Raw genomic sequence first — 21,923 nt, 5'->3', positions numbered from 1 at the left:
GGGAATTAAAATTTTAAATTCTTCTCCATATTATGCTCAAGCTAATGGTCAAGCTGAGGCTTCTAACAAAGGGATCATCAAACTCATTAAGCGCAAAATTGAAGAAAATCCTAGGAGGTGGCATACAGTATTAAATGAAGCCTTGTGGTCATATCGGATGTCATGTCATGGTGCAACCAAAGTAACGCCTTATCAGTTAGTATATGGACACGATGCAGTATTGCCTTGGGAAATTAAGGTTGGCTCTAGACGAATACGTTCTCAAAATCAGCTGACAGCCGATGATTATAATACTCTTATGAAGGATGAGTTGGAAGATGTGGCGGGTCATCGGTTAAGGGCTTTAGTTAGTATCGAAGAAAATAAGAAAAGAGTAGCTAGATGGTATGACAAGAAGGTGAAAGTAAAAGAGTTTGCCGATGGAGATCTGGTCTGGAAATTGATTTTACCGATTGGGACTAAAAGTTCAAAGTTTGGAAAGTGGTCTCCTAATTGGGAAGGTCCATATCGGATAAATCAGTCTGTTCCTGGTAATGCATATATTTTAGAAACCCTCGAAGGGGTTGTGTTTCCCAGAGCGTTAAATGGAAAATATTTAAAGAAATATTACCCTAGTATCTGGATAGACGCATAAAAGTATAAGTGCCGATAACAGTACTATCGGCTAGAATTATGCAAGGATGTCAATGTCTCATAAAGTGCCGATACAATAAATAAGATTACACGTTCAACAAGGATTGGATAGCTAATATCGCACGCAGGCGAATCTGGTCGGCTTCCTCCATTTCTTTGATATCGTCATCGGCAGCACCCTCCACAGGCTTGAGTTTTTTCTTCATGGCCAAGGCTTTGCGAGCCTGGATAGTCTCTTTCTTGCTGAAGGGCCTTGATGGCATCGGGTAGCTGGCTTTCTTCTTGTTGGGCATGAGTTAAGGCTGCCTCGACTTCTTTCAATTCAGCCAATAGAGCCATCTTCCTTGCTGATAAAGTCCAAGATTTTCTGCTTAAGTTCAGCGCCCGAAGTCTGCAAGTTGCCGATGCCCTTGTGCTTCTCATCGGCAATCTGTTTCAGTTGTAGCATCTCTTCTTTGAGTTGAGCCTGAGCTGCTCTATCGGCAATGCGCTGAGCAGCCCGTTGATATTGCAGTTGGCGGCTTTCTAAGTGAGCTGCTGGGAAAAGTACTTCTTCAACATCGGCAGGGACCTGGCCACGAATTGTTTTGAAAATTGCCTTTGCGGGGTCCGAGTCATCTACCAGTTGGGCGGTACCTTGTTGTAGCAAGTTCAGGAGGGTTTCCAACTTGGATTTAGTCTCTGCCGATATTGTTCCCAGTGCAAGGGAAGAACTTGTCTCCTCTCCATCGTCGTCAGAAATGTCGATGGCAAAGGAAAATAGGCTGTTCGGGGAATCTTGTTCCTGAGAGAGAGAAAAGGAGATCAGTTAGGGGTAAGTATGAGTATTGTAAATCAGCTAGGTTGATCGGTTTACCTGTTTCAAGGCAATTTCCTGTGCTTGACTGGGGGAAGCAGCCTGGAGTATGTCATGTGGGGGATCGGCTGAGCTTGCCGATGGGATATCCTCTGTGACTTCATCAGTGGTGGGCTCTTGAGGTATGATGACCAATGACATTGGGGCAGGTGTAGGGATCGGCATAGACTTTTGTCGTTTTGGCTGTGCTTCAGTATCTGTTAAAGCTTTGCGCTTTGCTTGGGCATCGGCAACGATTGGCTGGGGGGCATCGACACTTGTTGATTGTGAAGCTTGGACATCTGGTACGTTTGCCGATGTACCCAATTGTTGCTGCAAAACAAGTGTAAGAGATGATATTTAACAGATAAAATGTAAAGTCAAGAAGCTACCTCTGAAGGTTCATCGAAAGAAGTGGTGCTTGATATCGGCGGAATTGCCGATGACGATCCAGTAGCAGTTCTTACCCCCTGATGATTAAGGTTAATACAGTTTGTGACCGGCATAAGTAAAAATAAACAAGATTGTTACCTTAAATGCTTTGACCAAGGTTGTAGCAGCAGCCGATGGAGTAGCCCTGGATGTAGCCAATTTGGACTTGGAAGTGATGGTCTTGGTACGAATCTTCTGGTGGGTCAAAGCGGCTAAGGTGGGAGCGTTGTAGCCGATCGGCGATGTTGGGGAAACAGGCCGGAGATTGAAGGGTTTCCCACTTTTGCTCACCGATGGTGCTGGGTTGTTAACCTGTTACAAGAAAATCAGTTACTGATATATGAAGGGAAAAGCAGAAGGGAGTTAAAGGAAACTTACCGCGTCGTCAGGGATGGCATATTCAGGGTCGATCATGTGCCGATATGTGTGAGCAGAAGTTGCGAACAGTTGTTCTTTCCACTCTCGCCACCATTGCTTATATGACTCGGTGATGAAAGATATTGGTGTCCAGGTGGATATATCAACATCTGTAGTATCGGCATCGGGGGAGAGTTGTACTACCTTGTTCCAATCTGTTCCGCAGGTGATTGTTTCCCTGGGTTTGATCACATCGGCAAAGCAAAGTTTGATTGGCAGTTGCCCAAAAGCCAATTGGCGGGATACTGCCGATGGGTTGTAAAATTCATACGTAATGTTGGTGTTTTTCCCGCTGCCGAATGTGTTTACTGGAATTGCCCTGGGAGTGATGATAGCCATCATGAGCTCATTATCTTGATTCAGAGTGTCATCGGCAAAGTTGAAGAGAAGGGGGAATCTGTTTTCTTCGTCGATATAAGGCACCCAGGCCCTATGATCACGAGAAAGACCATTGTAGAAGCTTTGAAAGAATCTGCCGATTTGGTCTTCGTTGGCTTCTGTTCCAGGAAGGACAATTATGGCTTCACCAAAATTGAGGGGTGAGCGTGTTGCCGATTCATCATCCCCAAGCACATAGTCTTCAGCAATTTCTCGTGGGAATTGTTGAGCAAAAAAGTCCCATTGCAAACGTTTGTGCATATGGGCATTCAGCCACATGTTGATAAACCACCACGGGCCTCCCAGGTTGCCGATGGGTTCGCCAAGCAAAAGTTTCTGAGACACTTGATGAAGAAGATGATAAGTGGAGCTCAGAAGGTATCGGCCAAGAGGAAACCTTACGCCATTAGCCAAAAGTTCAGCTGCAGGGAGGAAGGCGTTGGTTGGTCCTACTGATCGACCACAGAAGATAAATTTTTCTAACCACATATTCAGGAATGTGGCATGTTCCCTCTGGTTAAGTGTCCCGGTCTTCTGGTATTCTTGAATATATCCTGTCCAACCGCCGATGTTGCGGGTATTCACCCTATATTCAGACTTTCTACCATAAATGGAGCCTTCATCGGCAGTTGAGATGTCCAAGCCAGTAAGCATGTGGATATCGGCAAGGGTAGGGGTAGCTGGGCCATGTCCAAACATAAAAGTGTTGGTCGTGTCTGACCAGAAATAAGCAGCTGCAATTATCATTGATTCATTTTTCTGCATATCGGCAATAGAGAGCCTAATGCATTGGTCTAACCTTCGTTCTGCCCAGTATACTTGCATCGATCTATTAACCCTCAAGTACCAATCTTTCCACCCTTTGGTGGTTTTGGGCCAAGATCGGAATGTGTCTTTCCACAAATTCAGAGAGAAATTTTGGGCTCTAAAGGGGATTCTGTTAACCTCTGCATTGATCAGATCGGTTGGATCTGGGTTGCCCATTGGTCCAAGGCATTGGACGTGCGGCTGATCGGTTGGGATAACTAATTTGTTGCGCAGTTCCTAAGGTTATAGAATCCAGAGAAACAGAAGAAAGGAAAAATCACCAACTGAATGAATTTGCGAAAAGATCAAAGTAAAGGGTAATGGAAGTGGAGCGAACCGCGGGGACGTCGAAGTTGATGGCCATTGTCTTGAGGAAGGTGGAGGTACGAGCCGGAAACTTGAAGTTAGCGCCGGAGAAGGGTTCTTGTTGGTTGGGGTCGCGCGGTTGTTCGTCGGAGTCGCCGCCGGAGAGAGAGAATGCCAAGGATTGGAGGCTGAAGGTAGAAAATGAGGGTTCCGGAGAAATCTATTTATAAGCCGCCCGGAATAAGGGTATTTTGGACTTATCTCTATGTCGCGCGCATATAGGTCAAGGCGGTTCAGAGGGATATGGTAACTGTTCGCGCGATAATCAGGGGATTGTACAGATGAGTTGATGACAAGTGATCATGACTTGGAAGGGATATCGATACAGGATATTTTAATTCTGAAAATGGCAGCATTATCATGTTAAGATCTTGCCGATGGGTTATTGTTTCGGTATCTTAACCATAATCAAGGCAAGAGTGGTTGGCGATTGTGCGATATTTACTGAAGTGCGTGAATCAAGATTAGATTTGATTGGATTTGATAACAAATCAAGTTTTGGCTTGGAGAATGAGTTACGGTAATCGGGCAAAGGCAAGCGTTATCTGGAGTAAATTTCGGAGCATTAATGGTTTTATACTCCGAAATTGGGGGGCATGTGTTGACACCGTTTTTTGCACGTGTCAAAATAATCGGAGTGGACTAATCGGCAAGGGGGAAAGTTATTGAATACTTTGATGGCCGATGAAAGCCAGCTTGTAAAGATGGTTGCCGATAGCTGGTGATGGTCGATGGAAAGGTTGATTTGGACTCGGGCGTTGCCGATGAGGTTGGAGGTGTTGTTGTCGATGCCGATGAAGGGAGGCTTGAAGACTACTGCCGATGAAACATGGAGTATGCCGATGAAGGGAGGCTTGAAGACTACTGCCGATGAAACAGGGAGTATGCCAATGAAGGAAGACTTGAAGACTGCTGCCGATGAAATAGGGAGTATGCCGATGGGAAGGAGGACGGTGAGATTTCCATCGTAATTGAGGCGGACAGGGAAATAGATAGGAGTTGATTTCCTTTTCTATATTAGTTAGAGTATGATTCATGTAAGAGTCGCGTGTTTCCTTAGATATGGGATTGGTGTCCTAGTTGTGTTTGGTTGTGTCTCTTTAGATCAGGGTATAAATATGGAGTAAGGGGCAATGTAATAGATATATCAATCAATATCAAAACCAATTTTTACTCCTATTTACATCTACTTACTTTTCGGCGACTTCGTCAATTTGCATATTTTTCCTTTTTACGAGTTCTCATTGATTCGGCGAGCTGCATCGTTTCAGTACGACCTTCGGCGATTCTCGAGTTCCGCGTGAGCACCTCTTGGCCGTGACTTCCGGGCGTATCGCTGTTGTCAGGACCAAAGTGTTCGTATCTTCATCCTTGTCGATTAGTAGGTCAAATCGACTAGCACGCTTTGGATATCGATTCGGGTATTAGCCCTTTGTGTTTGCAGATCCACTTTTGCATCAACAGCCTGATTCTTTTTCCATCTCGTGGACTAAAACTACGCTGACTGCATGGTCGGAGGCCGCCACATACAACAATAGGTTGCTGTCTGATTCTGGGACAGAGACCATCAGTGAGTTTGCCAAATACTCTTTCAAGTCATGAAATGCCTCCGACTGCTTGGGCCCCCATTCGAAGTTGTCTCTGCCCCTCAGGGCTTGAAAGATGGGTAGGCTGCGTTCTGCTGATTTTGAGATGAATCTATTGAGCGCTGCTATTCTTCCCGTTAGCTTTTGTACTTCCTTCTTGTTTTTGGGCTCTGCCATTGCTATTATTGCTCTGGTTTTGTCCGGGTTTGCTTTGATGCCTTCGCTGCTTATGATATAACCGAGCATTTTCCCTTTTGTAACTCCGAATATACATTTCTCTAGGTTGAGGCGGAGGCCTGCTGTCCTGAGGTTGGCGAAGGTTTCCTGTAAGTTGGAGACATGATCGTCCTTGTTCTTGCTCATGACGACTATGTCGTCGACATAGGCTATGATGTTTCTATCTAGCTGTGATCCCAAAACCTCCTTTGTCATTCTGGCGAAGGTTGCTCCGGCGTTCTTTAGTCCCTCCGGCATTCTGGTGTAGCAGTATGTCCCGAATGGTGTGGTGAAACTTGTCTTGTCTTCGTCTTCTTTTTTCATCCAGATTTGGTGATACCCAGAGAAACAGTCGAGGAGGGAGAACCTCTGGCATCTGGCTGCCTTGTCGACGGAGGCATCTATTCTTGGCAATGGGAAGGGGTCTTTCTTGCAAGCTTTGTTCAGATCTGTGAAATCTATGCACATTCTCATTTTGCCATTTTTCTTTGGTACCAAGACTACGTTTGCGAGCCATTCTGAGTACTTGACTTCCCTGATCACTTTTGCATCTAGCAATCTTTGCACCTCCACCTTTGCTGCCAGGATTCTATCCTCCGACATTTTTCTCTATTTTTGCTTTCTTGGTCTCATATTTTCGTTGATATCCAGTTCGTGCTGTATGATGTCCCTGCTAACTCCTTGGAGGTCGGAGGCTGACCAGGCGAAGATGTCCTTGTTTTTTACTAGGGTTGCCATGAGTTCTTCCTCTTCTGCCTTGCACAATTTTGAGCTGATTGTTACTTTTCTGTCCAATAACTCTTTTTCTAGAGGGGTCAGTTTTGTCTCTTCTTGACCTGCCATGTCTGTTTCTCCTTTGGGCATGTCCGGAGGCTCTAGTTCTTTGTTCGCCGACTCGACTGCATTGATGTTTCTTTGGGCTCTGTAGATAGCTTTCTCTATGTTTCTTGCTTCTTTCTAGCTGCCTCGAACTGTGATAATACCATGGAGTGCTGGTATCTTCATGCACAGGTAGGCCATATGCAGTGCTGCGTTGAATTTGGTTATAAATCCTCTGCCCAAGATGGCATTGTATGGGTAATACAGATCGACGACGTCGAAGGTTATGTACTCGGTTCTGGCATTCGCTTGGGTTCCGAACGACACTGGGAGTGAGATTTTTCCTAGTGCTTATATCTGCTTGCCTCCAAATCCTATTAAAGGGGATTCAGAGGATTGTAGTTGATTTCTGCTGAGCTTCATTTGGTCGAATGTATTTGCGAAGATGATATCTGTCGAGCTGCCTATGTCGACCAGTATTCTGCTTATCTCCCATGCTGCTATGTTTGCCTTGATCACCATTGCATCTGCGTGAGGGTAGCTTTCTAGCTGGAGATCTTCTTCTGTGAAGGTGATTGGGACTCTGGACCAATCTATGTGTTTCGCCGGGCCTTGGACTGCTACATTGTTTACCAGGCAGAGGTGATCTTTTTCTGCTTTTTCGTTTGAAACTCCATCGATGATCCTCCAGCGATTGGCAATATCATGCCTATTGCTGGCAGTGCTCCATGAGGGTTGACTTGGTTTTCTGGGTTTGGCTCGTTTTTTGGTGTTGCGGGCTAGTTGGGTGGTGGTGGCGGAGGCAGTTGCTGCATGTGGTGCTGTGGCTGCGGAGGCTCGAACCTTATTTGGTTTTGCTCCTGTGGGTTTGTTTCGAGGTAGGTTATATGGGGAGATTTTGGGTTTATGTAGGTCAGGCTTGCCTCCGACCTGTAGTTGCTCGCCGGAGTCTGCTGCAAGGGTGATGACCGCCATGCTGGTAAGAAGTTTGGGTAATAGGCAGAGGCCAGTGTGGAGGGATGTATTTGTGTTGCGTTTAGCGCTAGGTACATTGGGCAGTACTGCTAGTGGCCAGTTCTGTATGTGGTGTTGACCTCTCTTGCGCTCTGCTGTGTTGGAGGTTGGGCAGTCTGCTTGTTCTTCATCCTTTCTTGTGTTTCTTTTGTCTCTGGACAATCTTTGGTGCTGTGCCCTGCGTTTTCGCCATGAAAGACGCAATATGGCTTGCGTTGTTTCTGGCTTTGGTTTCTGTTCCAGTTTTTCCTTGGTAACCTTGGCGACCTTGGTTCCTTGTTTGGGTCTCCGGCCGTTTTGGCGCTGGCTGTTGCCCTTGCTCGTGTTGGGGTTGACCCTCGATACTGAGCACTTGTCCCTGGCCTGGCTTCTGATTTGATACATTCCGGTTCGTATAGGTTTTCTGGGAGTTTTTGCTGCTGTTTTGTTGTCTGTTTTGACTTTGCTCCTCCAGCCTCTTGCGTAGGTCATTGTCTGATCTGCAGTACTTCTCAAACTCGTCGTACAACTGCTGAATGGAGGTTGGTTTCTCTCTTGCTAAGTGTGCTGCGAACGGCCCAATTCGGAGGCCTTTGATCGCTGCTTCAATGGCGATCTCGTCTGGGACATCTGGTGCCTTCGCCTTTAGTTGCACGAATTTCCGGAAGTAGTCATGTAGTGTTTCTCCCTGCATTTGCTTGCACTAAAATAGATCTGTGGAAGTCAGCGACTGTGCTGTTAGCCCTTTGAAGTTTGCCAATATCTTGTCCCGAAGGTTCTCCCAAGAATAGACTGTGCTTGGTTTGAGCATAGAATACCAAGCCAGCGCGTCGCCTTCGGCTGCAATGACAAATGACTTTGCTAAGACGGCATCGTCTTCGCCGGCGGAGGCTACTGCTGCCTCGTAACTCATAATGAATTGATGGGGGTCAGTCTTTCCATTGAACTTGGGTAGTGTGATTGGCTTGTACGATGTTGGCCATGGCGACTGTTGTATGCCTTCAGATAGTGGGGACTTGGGATCGATAGGCCTCCGCATTACCTGAGATGGCATTGTCGGCTAGCTGATCACTGGCGTAGAACCCTGAAGCATGGCTGCAATTGGTGTTGCTGCGGAGGCTGGGATTGCGGAGGTTGTTGCTGGTACTGCATGCTGCATACTTAGCATCTCAGCATGTAGAACTGCCAACTGCTGTCTTATTTCTGCTGCTTGTGCTGACGCTTGGATAGCTTGCTGATTAGCTGTGAATGCTGCTGCCATTCTGTCCCTCTCTTGTTGCGCTCATTGCAACTGTGCTTGCAGCTGTTGCAGTTCTTGCTCGGGTGTTGTGGCTGAGTTTGGTTGGGCCTCCGGATCTTGAATCTCTTGGTCTTGGGGTTCCAGTGGTTGACCCTGGGCGTCTGCTCTGGTGTCATCCTCCGCTGGCGAGGTTGCGTAGGCGCTACGAATGTTGCGCCTAGGCCTTCCTCGCTGACCTGTGGCCGCTGCTGCTCTGGTGGTGGTCTTTCTTTTCCCTGCCATCGTTGGTTTGCCTTGGCTCAACCACGGTGGGCGCCAATGTTGAAACTAGATGTTCCAACCTGCGTGGTGAAGACCAAGGCCTTATGTTGAAACTAGAGGTTTCAACCTGCGTGGCGAAGACCAAGGCCTCCGCCCGTCGGACGGCCGGCCTCGGACGGAGGCTCAGGGTACGAGCGACAGGGGAATAGTGGAGAGTAAGGGAATGGCACGAGAAGTTAGGGTTTCATTAATTCACCCACCAACCAACCTCCATGGTTACAAGTGTCCCCTATTTATAGGACTCAACTACCACATAACGGAATTTATTACAATGCCCCTCAACTACTACAGTACATTCCTGGAATATTCTATCGCTAGCCTTTTATTCGCAGGGCAGTCCTGCCACACCGTTTCTAAGCAATGGGCCTCCATGAGCGGTCGGCCCACTGTAGCTGGTCTTTGGCCCAAAGGCCTGGCTCCCCGGCGCCGGCCTTCATCCCCCACGGCGCGCCGCTCCCCTGGCGGACCTCCACCGGACGGTCGGAGACGTTCTCCGCGGGTATCCTCCTGGCCGCGCGGGGGCCATGGTTCTTGCCGCTGGCCTTCGCGTTCAGGGGCGCGCTGTCGCCTCGGAGAGTCCCCGCCGGTCCGGGCGGAGACATCACCAGCTGGTTTCCGCCCGGCCACTGGCCTCGGAGCCTCCGCCATCAATGGCGCGCCGTCGCCTTGGCGGGTCCCTGCCGGTCCGGGCGGAGGCATCACCAACTGGTCTCCGCCCGGCCGCTGGCCTCCGAGCCTCCGCCCTCAGTGGCGCGCCGTTGCCTCGGAGGGTCCCCGCCGGTCTAGGCGGAGACATCATCTGTAGGTCTCCGTCCGGCCGCGCAGGAGCCATGCTGGCGCGCTTGCGCCCACCGCGAGCGCCCGCGCTCGAGTACCTGCGCATACTTGGGCAAAATCGTTTGTTTGGTTAGTTTAGAGATAAGGCTGCCTCCGCCCGTAATACCGGAGACGCCCGCCTGAGCGGTCGGCGGGGTGCGTGCCTGGCCTCGGCGGAGTCCGTGATGACCCCTCGAGCATGGTCGAGAAATCTCCTAGTCAGCGCCCGGCCTCCGCCCGCTCGAAGACGCCTTGGCGACACCCCGCTGCCAAGGGCCTTCGCCACCCGCCAGAAGCCATGCTACAACAAAATTCTATCTCAATATGCAAGTCATCCAAATCATTTTTCACTAACTATCCACATCATCTCACACTAATAGCCATATTAATTCCACTAACTTCTGACCTCTTAATGCAACCAAATTTAATAAGAATGAATGTAAGAATGTGTAGATGATTTAACTCATATATACAATAGTTATTTTTCTAAGAAAATCGCAGGGTATCTTCTAGTATTCTATAATTGGAAATACTCTGTGGTCTAGTAGGTTACCGGTGTTTTCCGTTTTTTTTTTCAAGTGGAAAATTTATATATGATAACTTCATCCTGTAAAAACAGATTTGGTAGAGTGCCTATTGGAATAAATAGGACAGAAACAAAGACATGCCATATATTCTATCCAAATTCAACAAGACCAGTTGTATCTACAAAATGCACAAGAAATATCTGCTTCGAGCCCCTGCGGCCTTTTTGGCAAATTGTTTCATTGTTTGCAGATGTGCTGACGTGGAACTTGTTTGTGCTATGGTCGCACTTAGCTGTATGCAGTGCGTCAGTGGCAGCGACTGTTCTTACTAAGTCTGCCTACACACCGTTCCATCACAGTCAACACAACGATGCAGTTGCATCACAACATACAACTACAAGTGCCCGCGTCATCTATATCTATCAACAAACGCAAGCGTAGAGACAGGCATACTTCTCATCAATCTTTGATTCCATCTGAAACGCTCTCGTCTAGGTGACGCGATGCGATTGGCTCGGGCCCGGCGCAGAGGTTGGAGCGAAGAAGACTTGGGTTTCCCAACCGACGATTGGGGAGCTGGATGCGATTGCGGTCGGAATTAAAGATGGCAACGGCCCCGATACCCGATACCCGACGGGTATTTTATCCATTAGGGAACGGAGATGTGATCATATCTTTACCCGCGAGCATCTAAATGGACAAGAATCCATCCCCAACGGGTATAGCGGGTACGGGAACGTTATCTGTTTACCCATCCCCGTTACCCGTTGGGGAACCCGACTATTTGAGCTGTCATGCGTGTATTAGGTCCAAAGAAGCTCAACATAGGTATTCTAGCCCAAATCTAAACAATCATATATATAGTTTGTGTGTCCTAGGAACCCTAGTTCAATTTTTCCTCACCATCTACACCGACAGCACAAGCACGCTTGCCTCACTAGCGTTCATGCCCCTTGCTTCCTCAGTTCGGTCTCTCTGCCACCTTTGCTTGTCCTACTCGCAACCTCGTTCTTTCTCCTCGGCATCTCCGATACTCCGACACTTATACCCGGGTGAAGAAGAAACGTCTCTGATTGCAAAGCTGCGGCCCCAAGTGTCCTTGTTTATCGGGTATGCAGTACCCGTCGGGTATCTGTTACCCAACCGATGCCCGATGGGTACGGGGATGTGCAAGAATCTATACCCGAGACAGTTAACAGGAACGGGGACGGGATGAATTCTCCGTAGCGGGGAAGAGAACGTTTCAGCGATACCCGACGGGTACATCCCCGTTGCCATCCTTAGTCGGAATCATGGACATGGATCCATGACGGCCACGACAAATTTTAAACTGTGGGCTAAATTCGCAAGCAAGGATTTGCCCGCTAGAATACGGCCGGGGATGGTGAGGTGAGATGGTGCTCGGCCCTCCACTCTGTCGGGCCACGCAGGACGTGGATAGGCTGGATAGGCACGTCGACCGGGTGGCGTAATGTGCCAGGCACGGCGGGGGCCGGCCGGCGGCCGGTGGCGGCGCTGCGTCAACGTCGATCACGGGAGGACGGGACAGCCTGTACTGCTGTATGTACTACGGAGGAGAAATCGAACGTGGCCACGATCGTTTATCTTTTAATCTGTCTTTTTAGCTTATTTTTTTAGTCAAAACAGTATTTTTCTTTCATAACAAATCAGCCAGAATAGTATTCCGATTTGTTTTTTTAGCGAAACGAACGGCGTCCAGTGTCTGGCTTGCTCGGCTAGTGGTGGTAGTAGTCACCAGACACAATATACGGAGGACGTCGTTCGGCTGGTAGGTGGAATAGTAAATTTTGGATTATTTTGGATGGTTGAATAGTATTCTGCGAGAGAAAATAAGTTGAAATAAGCTGAAACAAGCGGGAAGTAGTACAGCCGAACGCCTTGGATATCCATTCACGTGGAATATCCAGAATGATAAAATGCTACCACTACTATTTTCTCTAGAAATTTTTGAAAGCTCTTGATGGATACTGCCATACTGGATCAGGTAGTTGCACAATGTAGTTGAGCAAGCTAGCATACTATAGAAATTTTTACGTCAGCCTGTCAGAGATCACACCTTGCTGCACTTCCCTTTTGACTGTCGATAAAGAATCGGAAGTACTCCCTCTGTCCACTCCACAGACCAATGCAATTATGGTATCTATGCTGATTAATCGAGTTTAAGTTTAATTAAATTTATAATAAATAATATTAATATTTATGTCCCTAAATAAATTTAATGTGAAAATATACTTTATAAGCAATCTAATGGTACTTATTTTATATCATGAATGTTTATATTTTTTTATATAAATTTAGTCAGATTTTAAATTATTTGGTTTCTCAAAATTCGAGAATTGTATAGCAAGAGAGTGTGTGGGCCTTGCTGTGTCGGCGTGAGCAATGAGGCGTGAGCCCAGGCAGCCGAGCCAATTTGGCTCTTTCATCGGAGCAAGCTAAAATCCTGCTCGTGTAGTCAACGAAGTGCCAAATTCAAAGAACTAAATAGACACTATCGCTTGCTATCCTCGCTCGATAAGACGTCACAGTCCTCAGGGAAGAAACTTATTAGCAGGCCCTACGAGTACTTCAGCTTACAGCATGATTCGTGACAGAACGTTATCTCCTGCAACTAAAAAAACAAAGTATGAATATTTTTTTAGTGCGATATTTACTTTGGTTCGTTCGTTTGTCCACGTCTGCGATCCCACGACATCTCCCGCATGCTACGTCCTTTGGTGCGAAGAAAACACGGAAAGTATTGACCCTGATTTGCATGCGCTACAAATACGGAAAGTCTTGACCCTGATTTGCACGTGCTACAAACACGGAAAGTCTTGACCCTAATTGCCTCCAACGAGGAAAACGATCACCCACGTCTCACGCTCGATCATACCGTCCTCGTGCCACAAATATGACATTCTTGATCCTGATTTGCATGCGCTACAAACACGGAAGACCATCGTCGCTCGTCGCTGCACAATTGAACGCGTCTTCTTGGTAGGACTCAAGCACGTCACTGGTCATTGCACGGAGACGATCGTCGCGCGCCCCATTCCTCAAGCCCCTGCACGATCGAGCCGCCCCTACTTCTTTCCCGTCATGTAGTGGAGAAGCAACAGCAATGGATCATCCACCGTCTGCCTACCAGTGGATGCACCTGTGGCTACATCATCGATGGCCGCAAGGTCGTCGTAAGATCACCTTCCCATGCGATCTTCCTTCCCCGTGCGATCTCCCCTCCACGACCTGCTCCATCATTTGGTCTGTGCGCCCGTGCCGTCATCCTCCCCATGCGCCACGTACACTGCCGCCTCCACGACGTCGCGCCATCGTCCTCGCCGTTCGCCCGCATCGTGCACCTGGAAACACCGCCGCCTCCACGACGTCCGCGACGTAGTCCTCGCTGTTTGCCCGCGCCATGCACCCGAGCTGTCGTCCTCGCCTACCGCGCCGCTACCTCGACGCCACCTGAGTCGTGTACCCGAGCCGTCGTCTTCGCATATGTAGACCGATTGACGTCGCCCGTCCTCCATCGCTCACCGTTCATGATGTTACACAACCATAGTTCATGATGCTACAGACGTTCTTGTTATATAGTTAATCATCTATTTTTTCGATATTGTGTGCCTGCACATTGGATGCCATTGTTTTTTAGCATAGTTAGCCCTTTGTTTGTACCAATCTCGTTTCAATTAGCTCGGTGTACCAATGTTAGATACTTTACTAGTAAAATATATTATATACTTTTCTCTTGTCAACTTTTTTTATGGCCACTGAATTTTTGGCTTGCTAATTTTTTATTACACTGGATGGTATTCAGATGTTTGGCATCAGGCCTTTGCACCTCTAGACCTCGCTCACTGAATTGGTGTTCCCGTAACAACAACACCAAGCCAGGTCACAAAGTTATCTCTGCACTGCAAAATGTATGTGGATTGATCTTTGTTTATTTTTGAACAATCTAATGTAGGAAGGCAAGAAAAAGAATGATGATTTCTCACTGAAGTTAAACCTTAAAAAAGAGGGATTTCTCACTGGACTTGCCCTGAATTGTTGCAATTTGTTGTAACATGGCCACCGCGAGCGGCGGAGACCTGCGCAGTCAGCAGGTTACGAAGGCATCTCCGACCTGTTACCAAAACGGAGGTTGTGCTCCCACGCCGCCAAACCCGGGAAAGAGAACGGTTGGTTAGATCGGGCTTGCAGGTTGCGGGCGACGGCCCTGACGCGGTCCCCGCCCGGCCGGCTCGCAGGCGTCTCCGGCCGATGGGGCGGAGGCCGCTCCACCAGGAGACTAATTAAATGCCAACATTGTTCGGGTATGTGCAGGTAACCAGACGAGGGCGCTCGTGGACTGCGCGGGTGCTCCAGCATGGTCTCTGCCCATCGGGGCGAAGACCCAAGCAGGAGATCGACGATCCTGGGATGCCGGAGGCCTACGGCTTGGGTGCTCCCAGAGGCGGAGGCCCGAAGGCTCATCGTCGGATCCTGAGGCCGGACAGAGCGGAAACCCACGGCGGAGGCCCTAAAGCCCATCGCCGAGTCTTGAGGCCCGATGGGCCGGTTGATCATATAGGCCCAGTACCAGATGGCGGCATGGCAAGACTACCCCGAGACGGAAGGCGAGTAGAGGAATATCCTAAGAATGTACTGTAGCAGTTGAGGGATACTACTGTAAACTCTATGAATGTGGTAGTTGAGCCCTATAAATAGGGATCACTTGTAACAGTAAAGGGTTGGTTGGTGGATGAATTAATGAAACCATAGCTTTCCGTGCCATTCCCTTACTCACCACTCTCCCCCTTGTCGCTCCTATCCCGAGCCTCCGCCCAAGGGCGACGTCCGACGGGCGGAGGTCTCGATCTCTCCCATGTTGATTGAAACCGCAAGTTTCAACATTGGCACCCACCGTGAGATATTTATTGCCATGGTTTACATTTATAAACTCTAGAGGATGAGTCAATGGTTGGCATTGATACACTGATGCTTGATGCGATATTTTTTTGTGCGACATTTATTTTGGTTCGTCCGTCTGCCCACGCCTGCGATCCCACGACATCTTAATTACTGATTGATCGTGCCATTCTCCTTGATTGAATATTGTCTGTCATGTGATAGAGGAATCACGGCAAAATAGACAGTAGAAAATTATTGTGCTATCCATATACACATTGCATGTTTGCATGCACCAACGTACATGGCAACGAGCAAAAGGCAAGAGAATTAACACAGAACGAAAGAGAATTAAGAAAAAAGGAACATCTTTGTATTTCTGAGAACATTGCCAAATCCACCTACATTTAATTACTTCTCATCTTTGCATTTGCAAAAGGGACAGCTTTTTCCTCCTTTCATTTGGTTTCACGCTCACGTGTTCCATCGCCCTCGCTTGTTGTTTCTTGCGTGAACCATAGTTGATGTCATCTGTCTTCTATGACTCAGCCTCCCAATCCCAAGAGAAGGTCCCTACCTCTTCCTGACTGGAGATCTGGTCTGCCAGAGGATATCCTCGAGTTCATCGGGCAGCGTCTCGCGTTAGGCCACGACACGGAGTCCTTCCAATCCGCTTGCTCCCCATGGCGCGCCACCGTCCCGTTCGCGACCTTCGGGCCACTCCCGCTGCTCCCGTTCGACCCCGACTCAGACTGCGTTGGCTTCTACTGCGTCCCGGAGAAGAAGGTCTTGTCCAAGATGCTGCCCGACGTGCGTGGCAAGGTGGCGTGCGGCTCCTCGTGTGGGTGGCTAGCGCTCATGGACTAGGTGGTGTTCGTGACGCTGCTGAATCCATTCGCCGGTGCCCGTGCCCCCCGCGTTGAGCTCCCGCCAGCAGGCGAACACGTCGCGGCGACGTCCTCATCGGAACGCTTGTCTAGGATCCACGGTCGGTGGGTCCTCCATCCCACCAACGGCTATGGGGACACGGATGCCGCAGGTAGAGCCATCAAGCTAGAAGACATGAGGGACGTGTTCTTTCGTGAGATCGTGCTCTCGGCGCTGCTTGACGCCATCGGCCGCGAGTGCGTGGTCATGGCCATGCTTGGGTGCTCCACGGAGGTCGCGTTCTGTCGGGTTGGAGTCGACAACGCATGGACACTGCTCAACACCAAACTTGAGTTCTCCGTGGGGTCCATCGTTTACTGTCAAGACAAGTTCTTGGCAATCAACTGCACTGGAGAAATCTCCGTCTACAACAGCAACGTCACCGATGCTACTCTAATCGCGACGCTGCTGCCATCGCTGTCGCCACCTGCGGGGCTTTGCCACCGCAGCTACCTGGAATCAAACGGTGGGCTGCACATTGTGGGTGCCATGGTGAGCACGTTCCACGAGACACAGAGCTTTACCTACAGCAGCGCGATCTACAAGTGTAACCTCCACGACACGCCGGAGTGGTCCAGGGTGAGGGACATCGGTGATCAAACATTGTTCGTGTCTAAATATTTCAATGAAAGCTTCAGTGAAATAAGTGTATCCAAGTACCAGGAGAACAAAATCTACATGTCTGAGCCATTGTATGGGGATCCATACGACTTGGTCCATCGACTGGAGATCGTTGATATTGCTACCGGCATATCCGAAGTGAAGCCCGTCCAGAAAAAGATGCAGGGTTCCGAGGCTTTAGGTTGGATTCGACCCAATCTCTGGAAGCTCTAGAGTTTATGAGTCTGCGACGCCGCGCACTCCGTGACTGTGTTAAATTAATAAACTTTGCTTTTTGGATTAAATGTCACTTTAACGTTGATATTTAATTTAACAGTATTGTTATCTTATCGTGCGATTCGTGTGTTTTTAGTATAAATTGTTAGTTATTCCGTAGCAATGTACGGTACGCTACCTAGCGTGGGTAAATTTTAGCCAGGCTAATCATCATTTATTTATTTGCTCGTGGAGCATCAGCGTGGGAGGCGTACGACGTTAGCATGACAATAATAACACGCGACCTATATTCATTCAATCCCTGTCGCTCGCCTACAATCATTTACCGACGAGCTTCCGATTAACCATGCGACACATTGGCCACACCCTATTCTTCCTGTGGCAAACAAATGTCTGGAGGGACGGATCGGATCGACGTCACCTATGACGATAATTCTTTTTTTCTTTGGATCACGTGATTTCTTCCTGCATAACCTCTGACAAATGTTTTTTTTGGATCACGAGTATTAGAATAAATGATTCAAACTTTGATTAAATTTATATAAAAATATATTAATGTTTATCATACTAAAGAAATAATAGATCCGATAAAATATATTTATACATACTTTGACTCATAATTAAAAAGTGCACGATGGAGTTTACATAAGCGACGAACACGAGGACTTTTATTTTAGTTGGGGCGAGAATGTGATTGTATTCAGCCGGTTCGTTTAATCGTATTTGACTTATAAACCATGGCTTATCAGTCAATGAATAATATTTTTCTCTCACATCAAACCAGTCAATAATACTTTTAGTCATGGCTTATAAGTCAAATAAGTCCAAACGAACAGGACGATTGTTTGTTTTGGGGTTGTCCGTGCATCATCAATGCCTGATATTTCTTTCAGACTATCGGGATCCTAGCAATCTGATCTTGACGTCGCTTGCCTATTGACTCAGCACAATCGTAGAAAGAAATCAAACTTGAATAAAAAAAAGGAAGAAATCAAACCGAATCGTTGGTTTCGCCCGAGCGCGGCGGAACATGCAGGGCTCAGGGATGCGCATGTCATCTGGATCTGGCACTCGACATGTTACCGTTTCCACAACGAACGACACAAAGCGATAACGAGACATGCGGCTGCGATGCAGGCACGAAATTACTCGCAGTACTCTTGCCGGAAAGGATAATGGCAATTACACGTGCGAAATCACCGTGCTGTGATTTTTTACAGATCCACATGCGACTATCTACTGACCGGTTGGTTGATTGGCTGCTGCCAGACAAGCGGGCGAGCAGGGCATCAGTATTTCAATGTGGATGGCATGCCAGCAGCAACAGACAAGTCTTAGTCTAGAGTATTCGTGCAATCCTAAATCTGATGTCGCATGGGAAAAATTCTTATAAAATGGTATAAGCACTCCCCATCTTGAACCTCAAAATATGCAATAATCTCAAAAGGCAGCACATTTCATATTAGACCGTTTCATAGTGCTCAGGCCCTGTTCGCTTCTCTTATAATCTGGCTTTTTTGGCTTCTTTTTCCAACCGGACAGTGTTTTCTCTCACTACAAATCAGCCAGAACAGTATTTTGACTTTTTTTCCCGGCGAAACGAACAGGGCCTAAATGACTAGCCCAAGCAGTTGAAAGCAAACAGCTCATGCTTAGTGCAATTCAATGGCATAAACAAAGTGACCTGTAAATCACACCGGCCGTCCGGCCTGGCCTGCCCAACGGAAATCCATGCCAAGATCCACTTAACCGCAAAGACAGACCACAGAATCCATAAGGCACATTGTGATAGTAGAATTAGGTCATTCGGTCATTCACTGGCGTTAAAGAGTCAGTTGAAAATGGGGACAGCTCATAACTACATTCAGTCATTCAGAGAACTAGCTCACTGATCAGGAAAGACCGAAAGAGTACTCAGGAGATCAAAGACATGCCAAGGAAGGATCATGCCAAAAGTCTCGAGCCATCGCAGATGCTTAGCAAGTAACACCAACTACGTCAATGATGAGCCTACTCTGTCACGTCAATGGTTACAGCAAACCTACTCCCTTCACCGAAGCAGCCAGATCACTTGCCCCTTAGATTTTCAAGGTCAGGGAGATCTGCCAAACAAACAAAGCTGTTAGAACATGAAGCATAGGTGGTTGTCAGTTTGTTTACTAGGCACGTGTCAAAATGTTTGGGGTCATGGTGTAAGTCAGTAAAGTTTGAGTAGCTTTATTCTTTAACTCTGAAAGTGCCCATAGGCACTGAAAGAGAACTTCAAAAATTCATTAACTTTTTTTATTGCGAAAATTCATTAACTTACTAAACAGAGATGGCCTGCTACTGCTACCATGCAGAACAGCAGAATATCAAAAGAACAGTGGTATGAATAAGAAAACCAGTAGAGTGTGAAAAGGATACAAATGTCCAATTGAAATGGAAGCCTTGAATTAGCTTCTATATTCAGATGAACAAGGCATGCATTTTAAGCCTAATGGCCTAGTCGTTAGACTTTATGAGTAGATAATCTTGTTCACTAAGAATCTGGCTTAAAATTGATATCAAAAGGTAGCAAGAGATAGCAAGAGGTGCAAAGTACAAGATGGGCACTCACAAAGCATCCCGTTATCATCATCACTTTCATCGCCTTCGTTTGCCTGCAACAATGTGAAGATAGCAATGAGCATCTTGAGGCAGCCGTACAAGTGCTACATTCAAACCAACAAAAAAATTTGACTATATTTCATATACCTCATCAAAGCCATCATCTGAATCCCCAGAGACCTCTGCTAGAAATTGCTTGTTAGGTACAAATGGATAGACAAAGAATGCAACATTTGTAACTAATGTACAGATAAAAGTGGAACAAAAAACTAGAAGCTGCAACATACAAGGGTGTGCTCTAGCCACTGAAATAAAGGCATAATATCAGTAATACAGTGGTTATGTAGACATGTATTTAACATTAACTACTACTACTTGAGAAGAATGGAACATTTAAAACTGAATTAGTTTGTGACCAAAATGCTCATCTATTGTCATGTGCCTATCGCCTAAGCAAACTGAGATTATGTACTATGGACTAGATTCTCAGACACAATGTTCGCTTGGAGGAATCTGGATGAATCTGGAGGAATTTGTGAGAGGAAAACACTGTTTCGGATGAAAAAAGAAGCGGATCAAGCTGGGTTTAAAGGCATGTCTACCCATAGCATTAATGTGATAAAATCAGGACCTGCCAGAACTGGATACTAGTAGAAATGTAAAAAAGAAACAACCCTTAAAAATTATTTGAATTTGTAATCCAAAATAAATCAGTAGCTTGTTAACAAAATTAAACTAGTTTAAAATGAAGGACTTCATGGTCACCCCCACAACAAATCCAAAAGAATACACATTTCATCAATTTAAACTACTGAATTCCAACCTGGCTTTCTTTTTTACAACCCTTTATTCATACTGAATTCAGAATGCCTCTAGACCAAAAACAATTCCATATATCTGGGGATGTATATCATTAGCACATACCAGACTCTTCATCCTCATCACACCATTTGTTCCAGTCAACTTTGATGTATGGATGCTTTTCCTCTGACTTCAGCAAGCGCTTCCACCAACCTTTCTTTTCTTTCTGGATTGAACAGATTATGTTTCGCAGGCCCATCTTTGTCTTCGTTTTACTTCCCTATAGATCAAGAAAAAAATATGGTGAGCCCACTATTAATCATTCACATAAGAAATTGGTGCTATCTTTGACCAATACTGGCTGGGAAATTATGAAGCAGCAAGAAACACTAAAGATAAGCATCTAATCTCATTACTCATTTGTTGAATCTGAGCCCATATTGAAATCCAGGACAGTAACCAGCAATTACTTACCTCTGGCAGTACTGAATCAAAAAGCTCCAAAGTGAAGCTAAAAGGTTCCCCATGGGCAACAGCAGAGAAGGTAAAGAGGCCCTTAGCATCAGTCTTTAACACAACATCTTTCGTATCTGGCAATGAGATAGTCAAGTAGATCTTCTCGGAGCCCTGAGCCCACAAAACCTCAGGTTGGCGGCTGCATTCCAAAGAAATGGCGTAGTCACGATAAATGTATCACACATTGATTAGAACGGATACGAATACAAATAGCTCAAGTTAGGGTTCGGGTGCTCAATTTTGCACAGCAGGAAGGGAAAAGATGGGGCAGGCATACCCGATGTGCTGGATTCCCGTCGCCGGCAAAGCGCCCGACGAAGACATGGCCAACTGGCCGTAGGGCGGCGGCGGTCGACCTAGTTGTCGCGCACGCGAGGTGAAATGAGAACGAAAAACAGCCTTTTTTAGAGGAGACGCCTAAAAAACTATTATAGATATAAAAGATAAAAGATTTACAAACAGCTATCGGGTGTGAACGCAGGACAAGCAGTTCTCCGGGTCTGTTTACAGCTTGCTTCTTCGCGCCCGCTACTGGGCCGATTTCAGTAGGTACACGCGCCTGGCTAGGCTCGTTCATTGGAGAAAGCGGCCCATTAAACTGGCTCGGTCTTTCTCCGTTTTTCCTTTTTTTTCTTCTTTAGCCATGACATTTGGTTCTTCTTCCTTTTTCTGTTTTTGTTTTAACTTTTTTTCATTATCATAACTTGTCACTAATAATTATATATATTTGTTAAGATCCACTAGTGAATAAATTTTCCTTTTCCATCACTAGCCTAGGGTAAAATTTGTCATTGGTCTATTTAAAATTGTGTTCTGATTGTTTTTTTATATATATAATCTTTATATCTGAGAGTATCATTGAATCAAAGTGAAGTCAAACCAAGTTAAGTATTATGTTGGATAGGTATTAGAGATATATGATTTGAACATGGTTACTGAGGAAAGATTGTTGAATTTCAAATGTGGATAGA

At 46.7% G+C, this 21,923-nt stretch overlaps 1 protein-coding gene across 2 annotated transcripts; it reads right to left on the bottom strand.

Moving 5' to 3' along the window:
* Positions 1-18,573: 18,573 nt before the first annotated feature.
* LOC136538503 (co-chaperone protein p23-2-like) lies at positions 18,574-21,354 on the bottom strand. Of its 2 annotated transcripts, none has more exons than XR_010779358.1 (6): positions 21,230-21,354; positions 20,911-21,091; positions 20,560-20,716; positions 19,783-19,830; positions 19,646-19,688; positions 18,574-19,148 (listed from the first exon to the last, which is right to left on the bottom strand). XR_010779358.1 is itself a non-coding variant. In XM_066530462.1 (6 exons), exons 1-6 carry the CDS (start codon positions 21,274-21,276, stop codon positions 19,114-19,116), a joined length of 498 nt encoding a protein of 165 aa, XP_066386559.1. In that variant the 5' UTR covers positions 21,277-21,354; the 3' UTR covers positions 18,574-19,113. The 2 variants fall into 2 exon arrangements, 1 of the variants encoding a protein (XP_066386559.1); XM_066530462.1 differs by having other exon boundaries at positions 19,783-19,817.
* Between the last annotated feature and the right edge of the window lie 569 nt (positions 21,355-21,923).

The sequence above is a fragment of the Miscanthus floridulus genome, chromosome 2 (assembly GCF_019320115.1).
Source record: "Miscanthus floridulus cultivar M001 chromosome 2, ASM1932011v1, whole genome shotgun sequence".
Taxonomy (NCBI): Eukaryota; Viridiplantae; Streptophyta; class Magnoliopsida; order Poales; family Poaceae; genus Miscanthus; species Miscanthus floridulus.
The sequence above is the reverse complement of the archived record's forward strand: the minus strand, read 5'-3'. Positions and strand labels throughout refer to the sequence as shown.